Below are 23,510 nucleotides of genomic sequence, written 5' to 3' on the forward strand. Positions count from 1 at the left end.
GCCGTTCAACGGCACCACAGACTAAAGCCTTCACTTCATTATACAGTTGGATCAACAACAGTTTCCATAACATAATAACGAGCAACTGTGTATTTAAGAGTGTTTTTTTTCTACTACTGTATTATCCCACCTATAGTGTAGTCATATTTATCTTGCTCATAGTGTATTCATCATTCTTATATCATACCTTACCTCTTACTACTGTTCATATTCCACTTATATTTCTAACTGTAATTCCTATTTATTTTCACATTCCACTATGCACAATACTCTGCACTTTAACTGCATTTTTTTGCAATTCTGGTTAGATGCTAAACTGCATTTCGTTGTATATGTACAAAAAAAAACAACAGACAACATGGAAGGAAATAATAAAACATAAGATATACAATTATATCAGATCACTGAATTAGACACAAACAGACCTGTTAGCCATGAAAATGTGTTTAATCTCAAGTAATTCTCTTTAAGGGTAAATAATCACAGCTAAAGATATTAAATGCTGGAGGAAAGGCTTAAACTTAGCTGTACACAATGATGCACTGACTGTTTAGAATAATATTTAAATGTTGTGTTTTAACTCTTCAAACAACTACGTTCTTGACTATTTGCACGAATCACTGGATGCATTGGCTTCTTTTATCACTGCTTATTAATTTGGTTAACAGTTGCCTGGCATCATAAGCAAACAAGTCATACCAGTGGGAAGAAGCTTGGAAAAAAAACGCACAAACGAAATTCTCTCACATTAAACCATCAAAACTGTTGTAGCTTTGGTAGAAAGCCATCTCTTCTTGTAGAGACCACAACAGTCACTGTACAAGGCTGATTGTGAAATATGGTGGGAACTTCAACAAGCTTCAACTGTGGCTTGGCACAAACAATATATGCCAGTTATAAATTCATAGCCAAGTTGCACCAGCTTGCTTGTGGAATACATTGAGTTGTGTGTGTGAAAGCAAGAAGACAATAAATAACATGTCAACAACTTATAAATATATTCATATTTGGAAAACCATCTTGGAAAGACAATACGTATGTATACAGAGCAGGTTTTAACAATATGTCATTTTAATTTAAGAGAAAAAGTGTATAAAAACGTTCACTTCAAACAGTCCAATGAATACACACAAACAAACAGTTACGCCCCGATTCAAAGTGTGAAAAACAGTATTGAGGTAAACTGAAAACTATTAAAAAAACAACACGTTTGAAACAAATATTTACACAATTTAAAAGTTAGCTATTAAATGCTTCCCAGCAGCTTTATTTAAGTCACTTATTTCCGGTTGGCTTTGAGTTTGTAAACATGGCAGCAGAAGTTGGTCTTCTTCTGTTCAATGTGAACAATGGTGTCTTTGTCAAAGAACAACTCGTGCCGATACGTCTAAAAACAAACGATAAGAGCACACGCGTGTGAATTCACATACACAGATCCGTGGATTAACGTTGGTGTGTTCATGTCGAGTTACTCACCTCATCCCAAGGTTCATGCAGATCAATTCTTCGCTGTAACTGTCCACTTTGGTTGTCATGCAGTCGGATGTGAGCTCTACCTTCTCCATCCTCACCGTTAGTGAGCACGACGGCCAAAAGGTCCAGCTCGTCCTCGTATTCCACCAAACGGAAAGTCTGCGAAATCGGTTTTCAGTCACCACAAACACCACGAGGAGTTCTTTGTATATATAGCTATAATATATTTATTTGCAAACAAACTGCGTGAGCAATTTAAAGTATCGGGATACCTCTTGATCTGGGTCATCATCCAGCTGATGAAATCTTCTCTTCACTGTGCGGCCTGATGAGGTGACAGTGACTTGTGAGGTAGGCTGTTGAACAGTTGAGCACAATTTCTGTAAATGTGACATTAAATCCACCTCTACAGTAACATCATCTACTTTGTGCCTCTTTTGTGGGTAGGAGTCATTGCATGGGATTTCCATCCAGTGTTACACTGACAATATCGTAGGTACACAAGAATAACTCATGATCAAGGTAACGTATGTTTGACGCAACAAACATACGTTACCTGTGACTTTTCTCACACGCAACAGGAAGACTACAAATATCTCAGGATGAAAAAGAGGTGCCGTACATGTAAAAGATGCCGACAAAGATGTCAACTCGGAAAGACAACGATATTCGAGAGCTTTCCCTGACAAGTGTCCTACTACTGTTGATCTAGAAGACTTCGGGCTGAAACTTCTACAATCTTGATAAAAGAAAGATATTTAGATGAGTAGCATTATACTCACATTGATATTTCGAAGGGTCATCATAGAGAAGTCCTTAACCACCTTTGACGGCAAACTACTGTTCAGTTCATCAAGGATTTGAAGGACACTGAGGGAAAAATACATTTTGTGAAAAAACTAACTATTTGTCGACACACCTAAGCCTAATTTCACTGTCGTTACTTTACCAGCATTGGTTTGTAAAGGTTGACTATACTCACTTGATGGTGGTTGGTCCCACATGGATGATTCTTCCGGAATCATCAGGATGAAAGAAGATACTGTCATTTTCCAACGAGTTGCAGCTCATGTTTTGTACTCCATTTGTTGCCTAAAGCCATACATACACAATAAAAGTTAAGAATTAATAACTTATTCCAGACAACAGCATGAGCAATTTACCTTATTAAAAAGGTAAATTGCATACTATTTAAAAAATAACACCATCAGTATAGTTTTTTTTGACACTGTAATCTTGGCAGTAGTTGAAGTTTCATCATAGTCACATTACAATGATCAGAGCAAAAAGAAAACTGCAGTAAGTTTGCTTTTGGAACCTGTGGCAACTTAAGTATGTGCCAGAGTTTGGACAATATATTCTAAAGCTCTATTAATAAATCTGAGTGGTATTGTCAAGAGACTGCGAAAAAGTCTAACTTAAAAAAATACAAAGAAGCATATTTGATACATGCAGCAAAGATCTGCAAGAAAGTCACTTTGCTCATTCTGTGGGTTTCTGAATTGCGGTTACAGACTTGATTCCGTCCTGCCTTGTGCAGCAGCTGAATACAGAGGCTGTCAAAAACATCTGTGGCCATTCTTACCGTGACACTTTCAATAGGCTCTGACCAATTTTGTGGCAGTTAATTCTATCATACAAGACTGGGCACAGCTATTACAGTCGAGCATGTGTTCCATTTTATAGTCCAATTACCACAGTTATTGAAATGTGTGATGGTTAATGGTTAGGATTCTTTAAATTTACCATAATATTGTCCTTGAGTGAGCAGATGCGGTGAGTTCCCTTGTGATTTTTATGCGGTGGTGTATAGATGTAGTGCCACGGGTACCCTCCGATCTGGACTCCATTATTCGTGCAGGACACCTCGAAAAGCACAGGAAGACATTCTGTGCAATAAGATAAAAAAAAGAAATCATGCTTACATTGTAAAGAAAAACATTTATTCTCAAAGTAGCCAAGGAGCTTTTAACTGAAAAACAAAGACAGCTCCAGTTTGAGCCGAAAAACTGAGCTACCTGTGATCTTTATGTTTACTGGGATACCAAACGGAGCCTCTCCCACTTTTTTGCCTCCAAGAAGAGAACTGTTCTCTCCAAGCACTAACTTCTCCGTCATGTACTGAGAACAAAGAAATATTCCTCAGTTAAACAGATCTAAGCAGCTACATAAACCAAAAGAGTGAATATTCGCAGAGACCTAATCTGTATTCTGGGAGCTACTCTTTATATTTTATAGAATAAAATATTCACCTAGAAAAACATTGAGTTAATTTTCACAAAAAATTACCAACCTTTTGCACGATGTGTTCAAAGCTGTACAGCTTCACAGATTTGTTGCTGTGAGACACAGCCAGGACACCTTGAGACAAAACAACATCGGTAACACCATTACCAAATACCTGAAAGAACAAGATTTATATGTCAATAATAATATATCAATCCTACCAACACATATAAAACATGGAATAAGCTAAAAAAAAATCTGCCTACCTTTCTGTTAATCTCCACAATGCCTACAATTTGCAAGGGGAACACATGAAAGATGGCCAAGTGCAACACTGTATTGTGAGTGATACCTGCCTGTGGAATAACAAAAGGAAAAAGTTGTTTAATCAAATCAATAATCCACAGATTTATAGTTGTGTCATTATTTTTATTTTTTTTCTGTAAAATGTGTCATGTCCCTATTAAATTAAGCATAAACCTAAATAAAGAGATTGACCTTACTTGTCTTTCCAAAGGTGTTTCTTTCTTTTGAACAGATTTAACATAAAACGTTTCTTGAGAAACTTCCCAGCCAAGATACCTTTAAAACAGAAGCAACAGAATGAGCTGAAAATATTGTTGAAGGAACTAGAATGTAAAATAAATGTATTTATCTCCAACAAGAAACTCAGAGCGTTGACAATACCTGAACTTATGGTTTGAAGAGAGGTAAACTTGTTGCATCTCTTTCCCCGTTTCAGCTGAGAGGCGATACAGCCAGTTATTGGCTGTCAAAGTCAAGAGACTGGGTTTCTGATCAGAGGGGGAGGCCAAAGATTTGTCCTGTCAAAAAAACACATGAGACAAGAGTCTGAAAGGGGGTTGTCGAAATATGTTCAATGAAAGTTTAGTACTGCATGATTTTTAGTGACACTTACAATTGGGCTCTGACACAGCAGGGCATCTTCAAATTTCTCCAATTTCGACCTTTTAGGCAGTTTGTACAAAACTCGAGGCTCAGAGTGAATACTGCAAACACAGGAGGATTGAATCATCAATGAGCGATGAAATGTGATGCATATACCCAATTTACAAACTAAACCACAGGAATAATTCATGTCTTCAAAAAGTGTTTCTTTTCCACCTCTCCGCTAGTTCTCCCTACCAAATTTTGTTTGTGTCTTCGATTATAGTACTATAACATTGAGATGATGTTTGGTTCTGCATAAAACAGTGAATGTCTCTTAGTAATAATAGCTTCAGAGCTGATAAACACACTTTTGAAGATATTTTGACTGTATTGTTTACTCAAAGAAGATAACTATCAGCTAACAGCTTTTTTTCTTGTATTGTTTCTTGTCTTTTCCAGACACAAACGGAGAAATACTTAATTAGTTGACATAGGTTGACTCAAATCCTTCATTTAAGTGTTCAAATACTTTCTTAGTGTATAATCACATAGAAAGGCAATTTATTGTAGGCCGCTAGTATAGTTAATATATTCATTAGCTGCATCTCACAAATAGTTTACAGTATAGTAATAGTCTTCAGCATTGTGATTTACTCTGAGATACATTATTCGACTCTGGTTTTGTGTGACTTGTGTCATTTTGAAAGGTTTCGTTCTGAATCTGTAACTGAATAGAATTACCTTATGATGCACATACTCATATTCATTTATGTATCGATACTCACCAACTGTAGCAGTTCAGGTAGTTTTCAAAGTAGATTTTACCATTCTCGTACATGATGGTCGATTTTGAGGTCTTGCTCCACACTTTGATGAAGTCCCTGTTCTCCTACAGAACAAAAACACATTTCGTTAAAGACAGCATGTCAGTAAAGGATCAACTTCAACCAACTGTCCCCTGGTGGGTATTTAAACAGCCTCTCCATCACCTGGAGGAGGATGTTTCGGAGGATCCTCGTGTTCAGTCTGATCAGGGTCCCAGCATCGGGGACACCGCTCCTCCTCCGGCTCAGCAGCTGGGCGGCGTTCACGGCCCTGTTTCCCCGGCACGGCGCCATCATCAGGTGGCTCTTCAGTCTGCAGGCGGACGGTCCGGTGACATGTCAGGAGACGGCAGCCAGAGGTGACCCCGAAACCAGGTGAGCGAAGTTTCCCTGTCTCGTCTGACAAGTGTTCACTCTATGTTTGCAGCGGGTTTAAGGGTTAGCATCAATATGTTTTTAGCTTCATTCAAAAAGACGTACCCAGCTAGCTATATAATATCCCAGCTCAACCGGAAGCTGCCAGAGTATGATAAACTAATAAGGGGTTGTCAGCAGCTGTAAGTAAGTGGAGGCTAATTTAACATGTTAAAGGATGTAGCTTTAGTTAGCATCTAGCGCCACAATGTTTGTACGGACGTCTTCTTCTACGAGGGAATTCAACGCACGACATCCTCCGTTGTGAATTATAGCGCCTCCTCTCCGCTGCCGGTACTACAACTCAGTATTTGTTGGGTCAGTATTTGTATAGGGCTTTGAAAATAAACCATAATATTTAACAGAGCTTTCATATTTATTAATACGGAGCCCCTGAAGTCCCAAAAGATGATTATTTTTTTTTAATCTTGCATGCACAATATATTTATTGTGTTGGAACAAGATATATTTTTTAAGAAGATGTTTGAGGTTTTAATCACTCAGATGCAAGCAGCCACCAGGTTTGTACCGTAGATGGAGAGAACTCAGCATATCAAATCGTATTTTCCCTGGGAATATGTCATACAATGAAATTCCTGTTGCTCTTCCACAGAGACACAGGATTGTCAGTAAATCATTTGCAGTCCATACTGAAGGAAATCAGGCTCAGGCAACAGACGGACATGGTTTGAATCATAATACTTAAGGAATTTAAAAAAAAAACTGAAAAGCAATAAACGCAATTTAGTGTTGTCTTTAAAGCAGTGGCCAGTCATCTCTTTACTACGCAGATATTAACTCTGTGTGCACAACTTATTTATAAATATATTTTTCCCACCAGATAATTATCTTGTGCCCACAATATAGGAACAGCACAGGATAAAGAAATGTATAATCTTTTGAGACTTCAGTATGTTTAAGCTTTTCCCAGCTCTCTTTTTCAAAACTTAGTAACTGATATGCCAACATTTGGGCTGATCTGGGCTTGGTTCCATATGGGATAAAAGTCATTCCATATTTTTTTTAAAAAGGCTTTGAAAGGCGAAAATTTGATTAAAAAAAAAACATTATTTTATATTTGAGTTTTCCTTCTTCGAATATGCAGGATTGTTTTTACATTATCATTTCGCAAACTTATTTTCAGCGCTGCATTGTGTCGCTGTTGGGCATCAGTTTGTTTGCCAGGTTTGAAAGCTTGTAAATACTAAACATTGGTGCATTTCACAGTTTATGACTCACACTTCTCAGAGATTTACCCTCACATTTCCGAGCTCCAAACCTATTGTTTGCACTCTGCTGAAGTACAATCCAATCATATGTCATATACTGGGTTATTTGATAGACGTTTCCTCCTTCAGTCCTCACTTATCCTACCTACCTGAAATATGTGGCCTACATTGTTGTCGGTGAAGAAGTGTCCCTCATCCTTCACATTCGGCCTCACGTGACTCCAACAAGTCTTAACTGTTGGTACAACACCCACCGTAGCACCAACATTTGCATACAAGGGCATATGATGTCGAATATGCATTTCCACAAAATTCTGCATTATATATTTGGTATCTTTGGTAACTTGGAGATTTCCTCTAGAGTTTAAATCAAAGATTTGTGGTCTGGCTTCACAGCATGAGTTTATAATCACTGACTCACCTCAGTGTGGTAAAGAGGTGTGGGATCCTTTTACAGTTTTATAGACGGCCAGGACCATTTTTCCTTCAATGTTCCCGACCACCTTCCCTCATACAGTGATTCACTTCGCACTATTGAAGAGAGTTTGTTTTCCATGACTTCTATCTGAAGACCATTCACTCATACAATTATTAATACATACTATTCCATTAACAGTGACCCTCATGTTCCTGGTAGATGCCATTATATTCCATTCATCATATTCATTTAGTTATGTACTTATTGTGTGTTTTCTTTTATTTATTCAATGCTTTCTAGCCAAAGATTGACAACAACAGAGCCGTTTGGAACTAGGTCAGTTTCATAATGTTTCTGAAAAGTTACACAAATTTACAAAAAAAGAAAAATCACCATTTCCACATAACAGTATTCATTATGGATACAGTGTCTCTGTCTTAACATTCTATTAATCTTTCCTGAACAAAATCCTCCTTGTTTGGTGAAAACCAAAACGATTCAGGATTGTTGATTTGTTGTTTTCAAATAGCAGCTCCTCGAGTCACAGCACACGGGGGTTGTGACTTACTAATTAAATTTGTTCTCGACAAAACCAAAATCCCAAAAATAAACACAAAAGCGCTGCACTTTTTGAAAGTGCAGCAGTGTCTGTTTGCTCATAAAATAAATTAAAATAGTTTACTGTGTGGAAGTCCCCGTGCTATGTAATGTAATTTCAAGAATTTGTTAGCAAGCCTTTTTTCTAACAGGTTTTGCGTGAATGATTTACATTATTCCTGAAAATAAATTACATTTTAAACAGAAAACAAAGATGTTAATGACAATATCAAGCAGCAAAATATCAAAGATAGTATCAAAGATGAAACAATGTTAGCATTAAACAGCTACAGCTCCTGTCAATCTATTAGCCATATAGTTGCACTGGCGAAGCATTGTTAAAGGTTGTTCAACTCTTGCTACATTTTTACAGAATAAATGCATTCACTGCGGAGCGTCTCTGCGGCCAGTTTGGCTAAAGTTTTCAGAAGCTTGTCCACAAGAAGAAAGAGCACAGGAGAGCGACCTTCAGCTCCACTGGGTTCACGGATTCTGACCAATCCTGACGACATCTTTAAGCACAACATGTGGTCAGTGATGTACTGGTATTGTTTTGTCACTAAACTTTTCTTGCCTGTCAGTGGATCGAAGGGTTTCAGTGTAGCTGTGACAATAACATTAAACTGAAATTTAGGCTGCATTTTTATAAAATTTGTAGACATTTTTTTTCCGATTTTCAATGGTGTAGTTTAGTATTTTGTTTTACAAAGTATACAGAATATATTTGGTTAATGGTCAAATATAAGACAGTTTCTGCATTGGATAATGGATAATGTTTGTAAATTTCAGGGATCATGTACAGTGGACGGAGGAAGACAAAGAAAATGCACGGCAGAAGGCACAAGAAAATTCCTCTGTACATATTCCTTTAAATGAACAAGGTTCGAAGATATTCCTGTAAAATATTTCCCCAGATAAATTTGATTTATGTTACATGGCAACAAAATGTTTAACAATCTCTTAAATTCCATCCAATCAGGTAAATTTGACACAGAAGCTGACCGCTACTGGGACGAGTTTTATGAGACGCACCAGAACAAGTTCTTCAAAGATCGCAAGTGGCTGTTTTTAGAGTTCCCAGAACTGCTTCCACCGGATAGAAAAAGCCAAGAGATGACCGAGCGACAGGTTGATCAGCAGACAGAAATCCTGCGACCTTCTGGATCCAGCATCATCCAGCACCTAGAGAGCGGACACCATCAACACAGTGTTCCCATTCCCCATCACAGACACCCCTCTGATTATCAGGCCTGTCTGGGAGGATCGCTAGAACAAAATGAAGACATCATACAGATTTCTCCTTTCCCTGGACAACATGCATCTTTCAGAATCTTGGAGGTTTTCAAAATTTGTACATACACTTTTCCACATTTTGATAATTTACTTTTATATGTGAACCATTAGACAATTTGCTTTGGCATATTTCCTTACACAAATTATCAACTAGATGTTTTCTCTCGTGACAGATTGGATGTGGGGCTGGTAACAGTGTTTTTCCCATTGTTAATTCCATAAAGTAAGTAAATATTTTTTTATTTCCATATATTAATATATTTCAGTGTCGTCAAAACTCAGTATTGTTTCTATTTATAGACAAAAAGCAATTTAAATACACCCATTAGCAAAAAGAAAAAAATAAGTTTATTTATTTATCATATAATCAAGCAAAACCCTGTCCATTTGTTTTTCCCAGAAAGATTGCTTAAGATTGCTCACATTTTTTTTTCTTCATGGAGTGTGAACTGAGTTTTGAAAACACAAAATAGCTTCATCAAAAGTTTATTAAAGTATATGTTATGATCTTAAAAATCACGCCTCTTTTTCACAGAGAAACAGATGCCTTTCTATACTGTTGTGACTTCTCTTCACGTGCCGTTCAGATGGTTAAGGTCAGTTACTCTAATATTGCCTAGCATGAATAAATGTCAGAAGTTTTTGCATAATCCTCCTAACTCACAAGCAAACATAGCGGGAAGTAAACATAATCTCCTTGGCGTAGGTAATAACTAAAGTGAATGCAGAGTTACTTTGAACGTGAATTTCTTCAAAGTAAACAATTCGGGGGGGCAGGGCAGAGGTCATAGGTCACAGAGCCAGAGGAATAGTTAAAACACGTCCCTTAGAATATGATAAAGAAGTGATATCAATCCTTATCTTGGCCACAATTTGGAAATGGACCCTGTAAGTGACCCTGTTTTGGACGAAGCTAACTTTATTTTCCTCATACAGACCCATCCAGACTATGACGCCTCTGTGTGTCACTCCTTTGTCCATGACGTTCGTGAGGAGACGGCCTCTTTTCCCTTCCCTCCGCAGAGCCTTGATGTTATTCTGGCCGTGTTTGTGCTCTCCTCCATTCATCCGGAGCGGTAGGTGAAGGTTATAACTCAAAGATTGGAGAGATTGACGTAATTTATTTGTTGTCCCCAACACACCTTCACTCCCTCGCTTTATCTGGACCTTATTACAAAACCCATTGCAAAACTTGACACAGAGGGCATGGTATCATAGACCTGTGCAGGTGTTTGGTCGACATTAAAATAGATATAACCAAGTGCACTGACATGAGAAACTTATCACACACACATTTCAGCTCAATGAATGACAGTACTCGCATACATCATATATTTTGTCTTTTAATAGTTAGATCATCAGATTCTGCAGACCTATTAATTAATATTATTGTCCCGTTAATTGATTATTTCATTGACAGATTGCAAGGAGCCGTGAACCGACTCTCTACATACCTGAAACACGGAGGGATCTTCCTTTTCCGTGACTATGGGAGATATGACCTCTCACAGCTCAGGTTTAAGAAGGGTGAGCCTCCAAGTAATAAAAAAAACAAGTTTGCCTAATTTAATGTGAATTCACTATATTATTTTTACTATTGAATACGTTTAATCTTTTCTTCTACTCTTTTAAAACCAGGAAGGTGCTTATCAGAAAATTTCTACACACGAGGAGATGGAACCTGTGTTTATTTTTTCACAAAAGGTATTTATTCCGATTTTCAAGGAGTAAATACTTGGTAACAGGGCCAACAGTGTCCTAAAGAGGACACTTAGATACATTTGGGGGAATTTAAGAATAGGGTGGGTGAGTTTATAAGCTGTATTGATGATTATTTTAGGAATAAATAATGAAAACAATTGTTAGACCTTATTTTGAGTGTCAACATTTTTTTGGCAGAGGGGGGACTTGATTATTGACGTCAGTGTTTAAAATCCAAGCTACAGCCCTTGTGTTTTTTAAAAATATATATTTCTCTACAGAAGAAATCCATGATCTATTTTCCAACGCTGGACTGGAAGAACTTCAGAATCTGGAGGACAGGCGACTGAAAGTGAACAGAGGAAAGAAAGTTACAATGCACCGAGTTTGGATGCAGAGCAAGTACAGGAAGCCACATCCACCTCCGTCATCCTGACATCCCAACATTCAGAGCCCTTTATAAACTTCACTGTTTATGAATTCAATCCTGATTACTGTATTTTGTTTCTTCCAACGTAGTATGTGTACATCACCTTTACTGTACACAATAAACTTATTAATCATGTTTTAAACAAAGCTGTGGGTGATTATTTATATATGGTGAATATGCATGAAAGTTATAAAACGTTTGATTACAATTCACTTAATTATGTTAGTGTTGTAATTATTATTGATTTATTTTTGGTCAAGCAAAAGCAAAAGAACATTTTGACAATTGCAATGTCAATTTCCTCAAATTTATTAAACATGAGTATTCTCATTTCATTATGCCTCACTCTTCAGCTAAAAGCTGGTCTAATAACTCAAATGTATACTAATTTATGTGAGTATTTCCATCGTGCCTTACACTCAGGACAATCCGGGATTTAGTATAAAAGAATTAGCTCAGAAATGAAAATCAAGAGAAAAAAGTTTCAAACTCATCAGATTGTTGTTTCTGTCAGATTATTTTTTTCAAAATTGTCCAAATGTTGTCGTTATCACTAAATCAACATTCTGTAGATGCCTTGCTTTTCACATTATTTGTTTTTTTAACATAGCAACACAGACAAGTATCCAAACCTTTTATCTATAGGTTATCATCACAACTTTTATGATGGCCTTTCATAACCTTTCTTGATCTGACCAATTCGATTCGTTATTTCATGGGTCTGAAAAGTGACCAGTCCCCAACTTGTGCCTAAAACTGCACAAAGATCATTTGTGCTGCGCGAGCGATTTGGGGTATTCACGCATCTTTGCATGTTTTCTGCATGTTGTCATTGACGTGAGGGGGAAAAACACGCATCACCCTCGCGATAAGAATTTTGCACACGTTGCGTGACGTTTCATAGCCGAACCACTTGAAGACGGAGGTGTCCCCGGAGCCAGGACGCACTGCCGAGGTGTGGAGAGGTTCGTGTCCTAAAACCAGACAATAACTCGATCATCTCACCCGGCGGCGGGCGCTGTGTCCGCGTTAAAAAAACAAAAAACACCCGTGCTGCGACCGTTTGCTCCATTTCCCCGCCGCTGTGGCACATCCACCGTGCGCGCTGCCACCTACACACGAAAAGTAGCTTGATGAGTGTCCAAAGTAGTGGAAGTTTGGAGGGGACGCCATCTTTGGTCCCAGCTCTCCACGTCCCCAACACGGACCGTGTGTTCAGCAACAAACCGCGGCGGTGGTGAAGGCCCCGGGAAGGTACCGTGAACCGTTTTGAAACGCTTGTGTCTTTTCCCTTTCGCCCCTGTGGCTCATTGTGCGCCGGACGCCGGGGAATTGCCCCTAAAAAAAATGGAGCGTGGAAAATGTTTGTGTGGCGAGAACCAGCTTCGCTAGCTAACGATACAGAGAACGCGTCGGCTCCAAAGTCCATTGAGCCTGTTTGGCTAGCTCGTAGCACCGAGGACAACAGGACCGTGCTCCCGAGCCCAGGCCACCGCACTAACCCCGGGACGTGTATATACGTGCGTAATGGCGATAAAACGAGCTTTACAACGGGGGGAGGTTAGCGCTGGAGTCGGTGCATCTTTCTCTAAAGCACGCTGCCGTTAGGAGAGCCAACACTAGTCAAGTTGCCCGAAAGACGAACAAGATCGATACATGCGAGCAGAGATGTCGGGTAAATTCCTGGTGATGCTTTACGTTGTATGCCACGATGAACCACAAGCTGTGCATCCCATTTAACATGTATTATAAAGTGTGTAGTGTTCACAGTGTGTGTGCATGTGTGTGTGGTCGTCTCAACCTTGCACAGGGGCCATAGCTCAGCTTTAAATGTGACTACATGCACCTAACGTCAACTGCAACTACGCTCCTGGCTGTCTGCAAGGGATGCTAATGCACTGAATGCTAGGTAGCCTCGTTTGACCTTAGTGCAACTAAAAGAGCGAAGTGTTGATGGAAGGCTGGATGGATGCCCCAGCACACACAACAAAGATGTGTGGGATAAAGGCTCCTTAGGGTTTTGCAGCACACACAGAAACACACACACACACACACACACAAATGATGCATGCTTGGTAATGTTGTTGTTGATCTCATGTGGCTGTCACTCATGTTGATAGAGCCTGGTTGCACCCTCATCAGTTTCTAGAGGACTTTGTAATGATGCTGAACTTTTGCTTAGTTTGGAAAATTCAAACAGCCTTTGAATTCCTTTGTATTATCACTGCTGCGTGCAATGATTGGGGATTAATGTGTGATGGCTGCCTGCACCAGTATGACACTTTTGGGGTAATGTATGGTCACCACTATATGTGCTGTGTTTTTTTTGTTTTTTTTGGTTCCTTGAATGAATCGAGGTAATCCAACCCATACTGCACCAGATATTTTTAAGACTTCCCAAAGTGTCTGCCATAAACAGGTGGTCACTCAGCCAGGCAGCATGGAGTCAAAATGACATCCACAGCCAGGGCTGTAAGGGTTCAACCGCTTGTTCCTGCAGGGGCTTGAAAATAGATAATAGTCATGCACCGAGGCCTTCGTGGCAGTAACAAAGGGAAATCCTTGTAGGCACCACATGGCCGATAATGTATTTATGGTGTAAAACTGGTATGAACATTGCGGGTGAAAGGTGAGATATGGTTACGGCCTTGTCTCTTCAAATTAAAAGTTCTACAGAAAAAGCCGCAATGAGAAGGTTTTTAAAGCCACAGCGTCTCTCATAAAGGTTAAGGTTTTTATAGGAACAGAGTCAAATGCCTTCAGCGGCCACACCTGAATTATTTTAGCGCCTTTGTTAAAGTTACGGAAACGCAACAGTTGATCCATCAGCCAATTCTTTTTGCATACAAGTTACACAAGGATTACAGGGATGAGCACGGTATGATGCCGTTTATACTGCAAAATCATCTGGCAAGTTCATGACGAGATGGTTTCTACCTGGCTCTCACAGGGGGGCAGATGCATGAGCAGCATCCCTACTGTAGTCTTATGCAACCCAGCTGCAAAATTCATTCATACTTGAGTGAAAGATATTAATAGTGGGTATATGTGTGGATAACTAATACAAACTGGCTCTGTTGTTATTGTGTGGTTTTTGTTTGTTATTTCTCATTTTAGGATCTCGTTCTCTGAAATGAATTAAAAAAATCCCTGCCCACTGCACTATGCTCCACAGCCCTTTATACATTCAAAATGGTTGTCTCATTAAAAGCCAGGTTTGGTGGGCAGACCCCTTAGAGTCTGCAGCAGCACTGAAGCCGAGGGAGCTCATGTAACAGTCCCACAGGAGCACAGTATTCATCATTGCCTAGCAGTTGATACATTGCTCTTGTATTCTCATGATAATAGAGCTTGTGAGACAGAAATGCATGTTACTGTTAGGCCTGCTCCTCATATGCATTTTATGTTGTAACAAATAATTTCTGATAGATTTGTTATCATATTTGGTGAGAGTGGTATTATGCTGCTAGTAGCAGATCTGATGGTGGCAACAGGAGTGAAATAATAACAGAATAATTTTCTCTTCAGTGCTTCATTGATGTAGAATGAAAGCTGTCTTGAGAATACCACTGGAGATTGGGCATAAGCTTGGATTTGGCCTATATCCTGGTCTAGACGGAAATATTATCACCTGTCAGGGTTTGAGATCGTAAATTACATTTATCCCAACTCTGCTCTCGAGCTCATCGCTACTGTGTCATCTGTTTTGTTTGAGTGGGCATTTAAGGGCTCCAATTAAGCTGATCCTTAAATAACTGAGGCGTACTGTGAATTATTGCTAATCCTCCCAGGCACCATGGAGGAGCTGAACAGCCTGGACCCCCGGAGACAGGAGCTGCTGGAGGCACGCTTTATGGGCGGGGTCAGCGGCAGCACAGGGGGCAGCACTGGCAGCATGAGCGGGGGAACCAAAGTGAGTGAATATATAGCAGTGTCCGTTATCTTGTTGTTATGGAGTAATTGGTGAAAAACTATTTCTAGAAAACAGTTATCTAAAGTAATATGTAACTCTTTTATTTCAGGGTTTGACCAATAATGAATGTTCCAATCACAGTTTTGGAAGTCTGGGATCTTCAAGCGACAAGGAATCAGAGGTAAAGGTCCAAATCTTTGTCTGACAGATGCCTCTTTTAGACAAATGTGTGGGTATGTGCAGGTTAACTTGCTAAAAAGGTGATTGACTAATTTCACATTGAAACATCGTAATCGAGGTAAAAGTTTGAAATCACGATATTGATCTGGAGTCATATCGCCCAACGCTATCACCTCATGAATAGCATGAACACTTTCATTCTGACACTGTGAATTACAAAGCTCTGATATATTTCTAAATCAACTGCTCAGTCATGTGGCTTCATGACTTTGGGAACCTTCATTTGGGAAGCTGACCATTGTAATAGAGTTTGACTAGGACTTCAACCTAGGGTCCTTACATGTGTCACTGAGATTGATGCGTGGGCAAAGCATGAGATGTCAACCACCATGTTGTGTCCTGACATTTAACATGGCTTCAAACTGGATTTTCATGTCCTCCTGTACACTTCAGCAACACACCCACATCACTGCCCCTTGATAAGGTCTCTTCAAATGTCCTTTAAGAATACAGTCACGCATTTGTTGACAGACACCTTTACTGCATGTAGTTGACTGGATTTTTGTCGTCATGGAAAGAGTGAAGTAGTGGTGAGAAATTCGGACTTGATCCATATTTCCAATAATGTCTTTAACTCTCTTGTGAACAGAATGTGCTGGTTACCACGAGGTTCATTTTCTCATGGTTTTGTCTAAAACTCTTTCTTCTCACTTTACAGGGCTCAGATGTGAAAAGAGGCAGCTCTCCAGCCTATTCGGTAAGTAAAAGATCATATCTGAAAATGAGGTTGCTTCACAAGTGTTGGTCAGTGCAGTTGGCAGCGCTCCCCCTAGGTTAAGTGATAATATAAAATAAACGATACTAAAAATGGAAAGCATGCATGAGAATTGCTTAATCCAGTTTTGGATAAAATATTATTTAATGAGATGAATTAAGATTGTTTATCATTAGAAATCACATTTTATAGCAAAACACTTACTATATATACTTTATGCTTGTTGTATTTGTATTTATTTACAACTTCTTTTGTTAGACCCCAGAGAAGAAACAACCAGAAACTCCAAGAGGCAGAAAAAGGAAACCTGAGATCCAATCAGAGAGCAGCCAAGGTGAGCATCTTTGTGTTTAACAGGTTTTATGTTGACTTTGTTGTTTGCCTTACCTTTTTGGAGTATTTTAATAAAACCCAATAAATCTTTATTTTACCTTCACAGGAAAAACCATTGCGCGAGGACCCAAAATAAGTGATTATTTTGATGTAAGTTTTCTGTTTGGTGGGAGATGTTCATGGATATGAAGTGATGTGTTAATCCTTACTGCTAAATACGTCTTTATTACACATCTGGCATAATCCCATTCCTGTTTCTAATAACACCAGTATGATTTAAACAGAGCCTCTGGCAGGTCTGCAATGTTAAGCCGGGATGTCGTTTGTGTCCTCTTTTACCTTTTTAGTTCCAGGGAGGAAATGGGTCCAGTCCTGTGAGAGGTCTGCCACCAGTGCTTCGATCGCCCCAGAACTCACATTCCTACTCCACTCAGGGCTCTGCTGTGAGAACCAAACTTGCTCTGAAAATCTCCTTGGCTGAACTAGTTGTGTTTGGTCCCGTTACTAAAAGATGCTGCCTCTTCTGTTGCAGGTTAGACAAAATAGCTCATCTCCCACTAGTCTGTCTTTTGGGGACCACATGATGCATCCAAAGCAACTAGCAGTCAAATTTGTTCAGGTGTGGTCCACGACTGACGAGAGTCCAGTCACCGTAACTTCCTGTAGTCACTCTTGAATGTGTGTTGGATCTCTGAGAGTTTTTAAAATGTGTTGTTTCTCTCTCTAGACTGACCTTACAGTGTTGAAACTGGCTGCCCTTGAAAGCACTAAGAACCTTGACCTTGAGAAAAAAGAGGGCAGAATAGACGATTTATTAAGGGTGAGTAGGAAATCTCTGCTTGACTGGGCTGTGATGTTAATGTCATACAGACAATGTTGGATGAAAATGTGTTTGGTGAAAAATGCTTAGTTCGTATTTGTCTGACTGTTGATGTTTGTTCCTGCTTTGTAGGCAAACTGCGATCTCAGGAGACAGGTAGATGAACAACAAAAATTACTTGAAAAGTACAAGGAACGCTTGAATAAATGCATCACCATGAGCAAGAAGTTGCTCATAGAAAAGGTAATTGTGTGGTTTCTCCTTATCCTTTAAGAACACTCAGCATGTATGTTATATAATTATATATTTTTCTTCTGGTTCTTCAGAGCACTCAAGAGAAGCAGTCGTGTCGAGAGAAGAGCATGCAGGATCGACTACGTTTAGGCCATTTCACCACAGTGAGACATGGTGCCTCGTTCACAGAACAATGGACAGATGGTTATGCCTTCCAAAACCTTGTGAAGTAAGAATCTTATATTTGTAATATATAATTTGACTATACTTTTTATTCGTTAAGCTTATTATTAAAATGTTATTTTACCTGGAAACACCTGCAAGCTTCCCAGTACAACCACTGATCAAGTGTCCACCATTTTCACAGTTCACACAGATCACATTACCACTTGTTATCACCTCCTCAGCTTGAAGCACTATCACTGTTCGATCCCCAGTCTCACCCATCTGCATGCCGAAGTGTCCTTGGGCAAGATGCTGAACCCCGAATGGCCCCCCCATAGAATAACTAAGTGCTGCGAATAGATGCACTGTATGATTGTGTGTGTGAATGGGTGAATGTAGAACTGTACTGTAAAGCGATTTGAGTGGTCATCAAGACTAGAAAAGCGCTATATAACTAGAAAGCCAAAGCCATTTACCTTAAAGGGGAAAAGTCTGGCATGTTTGGGTGACTGATATTTATGAGAGTGGTAAATTGTGTAAATTACAGCCGGATCTAGTGAATTTATATATGGTTTCACATGGGCCCAAGTTGGTTCTTGGTGGGGCCTTATAGATACAATGAATGGAACACTAGTATAGAAACTGCTTAATTAACGAAACCCACTGTTTTCCCACCAAAAGGCAGCAAGAGTGTATAAACCAACAGAGAGAGGACATCGAGAGGCAAAGAAAACTTCTTGCCAAGAGGAAACCTCCATCCTCCAGCAACTCCCAAGCACCAACCACAAACTCGGAGCCAAAGCAACGCAAAACCAAGGCAGTGAACGGAGCAGAAAATGATCCCTTTCTAAAACCCAGCCTACCTCAGCTGTAAGTCCTGGACTCCTGTTAATCATAGATATCTGAGCAGCCCGAATAACTTCTACCAGTAATCTCTTGCAGCAGCAGTTAATGCAAGTGTAACATGACTGTTTTTCCATATGTCTCTCTTCCTGTTTAGGCTGACACTAGCAGAGTACCATGAACAGGAAGAGATCTTCAAACTGCGACTCGGACATCTTAAGAAGGTTTGTCAGCTGCTCAAGCAGGCAGACATTTTGTTATCTGTCCATATGCTTCTCTGTGTATGGTGACATAAGAGCTTGTTTATAAACGTATTCCTTGAGTTGCTCAATTAGTCCAGGACCTATATAATGGGGAGTTTTTACACAGTTAGAAGTCAAGTTCTAATTGGAGTCAGTAAATTAGTAAATGCTGCAAAACCTTTTCTCTATAAGAATGATTGAACATATTCAGCCCGATGCTCCTGTTTCCTGAGCTGAACTGCTGCTGCTTTTGTGTGAATCCCCCTAAGGATTGAGTTATCCTGTAGTTTGTCGACGTATTCATTGTTTTCCCGATGAGTAAGCCTTGCAGACAGCCCCTGACAGACTCTGTACCAAGTCAACCGTTAATATTTAATACAGAACTATTCAACTGTGCACAAGTGGGTTTTGATGAGCTCTACTCCTTGTAGTCAGTACTCTGAAGTTTCTTCTGAGCCTTTTGTGTGTTTGTGCATCTGAATCATTTATAGGAAGAAGCTGAGATCCAGGCGGAGCTTGAGCGTCTGGAGAGAGTGCGCAACCTTCACATTCGGGAGCTGAAGAGAATAAACAACGAAGACAGCTCACAGTGAGTCTGAATCAATGTCTTTGACAGTTACTGCATTGCCACTGGAACATGATGAGCTCACAAGGCCAAAGAGCTTCTTGACTTCTGTCCCGTTTGTCATGAAACGGTGAAGGTGATGCTGAAGAATCTGTCGATGATAATTGTTGCTCCATCTGTAATTTTGTTTTCTCTGCTCTTTTTTTTTTTCTTCTTTCAATCCACAGATTCAAAGATCATCCAACGTTGAATGAACGATATTTACTTCTGTACCTGTTAGGGAGAGGAGGCTTTAGTGAAGTTTACAAGGTACGTCATTAGATGTTAATATCGTAGGTTTCAATATAAAGACAATTTATTTTTAAGTATAAGCCATCGTTCTTTTGTTTCCTTCAGGCTTTTGACTTGATTGAGCAACGATATGCTGCTGTGAAAATCCATCAACTTAACAAGAACTGGAGAGAAGAGAAAAAGGAGAACTATCACAAGTGTGTAACTTCACCTGCTTTATGCCATCTTTTATTATTCATCAAACGTTTAAACAAGTTCTTCTGATGTCGTTCACTTTCAGTTCATGTGTTATTCCTCTCTATAAACCTCAGTACCTGATCGTCAGTGCAGCACCTGCACCTTCCTGCTTTAGCTACTAATGGACATGTAATTACCCCCCCCCCCCCCCGCTCCACAGGCACGCATGTCGGGAGTACAGAATACACAAGGAGCTGGACCATCCCCGGATCGTGAAACTTTTCGACTACTTCTCACTGGACACAGACACGTCAGTCACTTGATGCCTTTACAAAACCTTTCATTTGGTTGCTGTGCGACATCACGTTTATAATGCTGATCACGTCTGTTTTCCATTCGATAGATTTTGCACCGTTATGGAGTACTGCGATGGCAACGACCTGGATTTCTACTTGAAGCAGCATAAGCTAATGTCAGAGAAGGAGGCACGGTCCATAGTAATGCAGATTGTGAATGCACTAAAATACCTGAATGACATCAAACCCCCAATCATTCACTATGACCTTAAGCCAGGTACATATCTCCCTCTCTCTCCCCCCCCCCTCTTCTGGACAACTTTCGACAGTTTCTACTTCATCAACAACCAGGTGCTGACCATATTGTCTTTTGGTTTCCAGGTAACATCTTGTTGGTGGATGGCACGGCCTGTGGAGAAATCAAAATCACAGACTTTGGTTTGTCCAAAATCATGGATGATGACAACTATGGTGTGGACGGCATGGACCTGACATCACAGGGTGCAGGCACCTATTGGTGAGAACAAACAACCCACATACACATGCATTAAACTACATGTAGGCAGTAGTTTCATGTTGCAGCTGTTTGACAGGGGTTCAGGTTTAACTCTTTTTTTTTTTTTTTTTTTTTTTTTTTTTTTTTAACAATGGGGTAATAAAAGTAATATCTGCATCCTATTTAATAACTGTAGGGAGGTCCCGCAGAGACACAGGCACGACCAATCACACGTCAGTGTCCCCTATCAACTTTGATGTTTCACTCTTTTAAAAGCATTAGACATTAATTAAACCACGCACTTGAACAAACATTGGTGTGAGAACTACCTAAAATGACAAACTATCTTTCAAAAAACGTGTACTTTGATTGTTTTGTTTTGGTCCATGTCCAATCCACTAACATGTCGGAGGTGTAGTTTATGGCCTTTACTGCAGTTGCCATGTTGTCCATCTTTATGCAAAGGATTGCAATATAAAAATCTTGATTCAAAACATAACAACCAACATGTCAAATAAATGCAGTGGACAAAAAAGTAGATGGGAGGAATTCGAGATGTTAAAGGAGCACAACAATCTTAGATTAGTATGTTATTACAGCAATAATAAAGTTATTTACCATCACTGGACATGGAAGTTTGTACTTACTAAACCATTTCTTGTTTTATTTTGGTCAGGTACTTGCCTCCTGAATGCTTTGTGGTGGGTAAAGAGCCTCCAAAGATTTCCAACAAGGTGGATGTTTGGTCTGTGGGCGTTATCTTTTTCCAGTGTCTGTATGGAAGAAAGGTAAGTTGGGAAACCGAGATCTTTCCCTTTTTAATGTTTGTTTTGTAATTCATGCCTGATAATTGCGATCTGTTATACTTTGCAGCCTTTTGGCCACAACCAGTCACAACAAGACATCCTGCAGGAGAACACCATACTCAAAGCTACAGACATCCAGTTCCCTGTCAAGCCTGTTTCCAGCAATGAAGCTAAGGTAAGTGAACTTGTGTTGATGCCCTGTCCACACTAATGTGGATATTTAGCAAATCAGACTTCTTCCTTTGTGTTTGGGCCTCTTGTACACAAACATTTAGATATTGCCAAATGCCTTCAAAGCTCTCATTTTAAAAGAAAGTTTGTGTCTGTGTGCACATATAAACTGCAGCATTTGGGGAAACAATGACATCACAGTTTATTTCTCCCACTGTGGCTTTGTGTGATGAGCATTCACCAGAAACAACACTCTCACAAGGCGGGCTAGCAATGATCTTTGATATTTGACAGATTGTTGTAAAAAATTTGATATTTTGTAAAAACAAGGTCATGTTCATTTTCCTACAAAAAAGAAAATATCCATAAAAAATGTTTTCCTACTCACTGACCTTGACATTTTGCACACTGCCCATCCCCCCTTCTAGGCCTTCATTAGGCGGTGCCTGGCGTACAGGAAGGAGGACCGCATAGACGTCTATCAGCTCGGAAGCGACCCCTACCTTCTCCCTCACATGCGGAGGTCGAGCTCCTCTGGAAACCTTCAGATGAGCGCTGGCAACTCCGGACCAGCCTCCTCCAGCATCATCTCATACTGACGCCATCGAACTGTGACAGAAAGGCATACTGACCAAGTTGCTCCTACGCCCGCAGCGCTCCGCTCGTGGGATAGGCAACAGCCAGAAAGGAGGGAGGAGCAGGACACAGGTGGGGAGATATCACCTGACACCCTCTGACCCGTGCCAGGCTTCTTCTTCCCAACCTGGACTTAATAAATGAAGGGACAGTGAAGGGATGTTTTTTAAAAAGGACATGGGTAACAGGATCTTTTGACGGTCCGACGAAAGCACTGAAACTGACAACGTACCTTGAAGAAAAAGTGACTGTGCGCTCTGTTCAGATGTTGCAGATGGATAAAGCCTTAAAGAGCCGAAGGGAAACTTGGCAGCCCGCCGTTAAGATTAAATAACATGGTCCTGCCAGGGTGCAAATGATTCCGCTGCTAGAAGTTAATATACTGTGAGGAGAGGACAGTCATTGTTAAGTAGAACTACAAAGGTTTCACTGTTGATTTGGCTAAAATGTTTTTGTTTTGTTTTTTCCACAAATATTAGGCTTTAATTTGAGTTACCTAGCCATGGGAATGTAATGTTGTAGCATACAGGTGGCATCTAGTGACATGTAGGTCGGGGCAGCGTACTTAACTTTTAATGCACAAAGTAACCAAATGTAGAAAAAAATTACAATGTATAAAATCCTATGCAGGAATATTAACAGGTAGATTGGAAGCTGTTTATGCTGTACAGGTGAATTCTCGAGTTTTGAGCTGCAGCAGTAACGTGTACAAAGACTTAAAAACAAAACAAAAATCTCCCCGATGTAAAACTAGTTACCTGGAGTGGTTTCATTTTGCTGCTTTGTTGCTCTTACTTTTTCAAGGGCTCTATGTTCCACTTCGGGTATAAATTGTACAGTTCTGCTAAGAGTGAATAATAAATGCCAGGAAACCTTTCTCCCATTGAATAGCGTTGAACTGTGTTTACTTAACGTCCATATATATATATCACCCACATTTTAGGATGCTGTTTTACAGAATTTACCAAATTTTTCTGAGATTATACTGATCCCATGTGGCTTTGTTCGGTACTGCATCACTACGCCAAGGGAACCTCACAACATGAATTTAGGCGATGAGCATAAAGACAC

At 39.8% G+C, this 23,510-nt stretch overlaps 3 protein-coding genes and 1 long non-coding RNA gene across 6 annotated transcripts; 2 read left to right on the top strand and 2 right to left on the bottom strand.

Moving 5' to 3' along the window:
- Positions 1-428: 428 nt before the first annotated feature.
- dcaf17 (ddb1 and cul4 associated factor 17) lies at positions 429-6,085 on the bottom strand. The gene is made up of 14 exons (XM_053440241.1): positions 5,580-6,085; positions 5,376-5,479; positions 4,619-4,709; positions 4,387-4,523; positions 4,203-4,281; positions 3,966-4,055; positions 3,767-3,874; positions 3,492-3,594; positions 3,220-3,362; positions 2,456-2,565; positions 2,256-2,343; positions 1,746-1,829; positions 1,477-1,632; positions 429-1,387 (listed from the first exon to the last, which is right to left on the bottom strand). Exons 1-14 carry the CDS (start codon positions 5,709-5,711, stop codon positions 1,280-1,282), a joined length of 1,533 nt encoding a protein of 510 aa, XP_053296216.1. The 5' UTR covers positions 5,712-6,085; the 3' UTR covers positions 429-1,279.
- Positions 5,661-11,551, top strand: mettl8 (methyltransferase 8, methylcytidine). Its single transcript, XM_053440243.1, has 10 exons — positions 5,661-5,789; positions 8,446-8,602; positions 8,862-8,953; positions 9,052-9,410; positions 9,539-9,588; positions 9,901-9,961; positions 10,302-10,441; positions 10,786-10,892; positions 11,004-11,069; positions 11,348-11,551. The coding sequence occupies exons 2-10, from the start codon at positions 8,451-8,453 to the stop codon at positions 11,500-11,502; spliced, it is 1,182 nt and encodes a 393-aa protein (XP_053296218.1). The 5' UTR covers positions 5,661-5,789; positions 8,446-8,450; the 3' UTR covers positions 11,503-11,551.
- On the bottom strand, positions 10,691-13,262 carry LOC128456164 (uncharacterized). The gene is made up of 2 exons (XR_008341799.1): positions 12,129-13,262; positions 10,691-11,412 (listed from the first exon to the last, which is right to left on the bottom strand). It is a non-coding gene; the product is annotated as an uncharacterized LOC128456164 (long non-coding RNA).
- Positions 12,295-23,327, top strand: tlk1a (tousled-like kinase 1a). Of its 3 annotated transcripts, none has more exons than XM_053440234.1 (22): positions 12,295-13,171; positions 15,288-15,409; positions 15,519-15,590; positions 16,308-16,346; positions 16,623-16,698; positions 16,804-16,847; positions 17,045-17,140; positions 17,230-17,316; positions 17,425-17,517; positions 17,650-17,760; positions 17,844-17,980; positions 18,598-18,786; positions 18,917-18,983; positions 19,493-19,590; positions 19,794-19,875; positions 19,963-20,054; positions 20,255-20,344; positions 20,438-20,607; positions 20,712-20,847; positions 21,503-21,614; positions 21,700-21,807; positions 22,232-23,327. In XM_053440234.1, exons 1-22 carry the CDS (start codon positions 13,153-13,155, stop codon positions 22,400-22,402), a joined length of 2,211 nt encoding a protein of 736 aa, XP_053296209.1. In that variant the 5' UTR covers positions 12,295-13,152; the 3' UTR covers positions 22,403-23,327. The 3 variants fall into 3 exon arrangements, with proteins under 3 accessions (XP_053296209.1, XP_053296210.1, XP_053296211.1); XM_053440235.1 differs by having other exon boundaries at positions 12,295-12,750; XM_053440236.1 differs by having other exon boundaries at positions 12,295-12,461.
- The last annotated feature ends 183 nt before the right edge of the window (positions 23,328-23,510 follow it).

The sequence above is a fragment of the Pleuronectes platessa genome, chromosome 14, assembly GCF_947347685.1.
Source record: "Pleuronectes platessa chromosome 14, fPlePla1.1, whole genome shotgun sequence".
NCBI classification, from domain to species: domain Eukaryota; kingdom Metazoa; phylum Chordata; class Actinopteri; order Pleuronectiformes; family Pleuronectidae; genus Pleuronectes; species Pleuronectes platessa.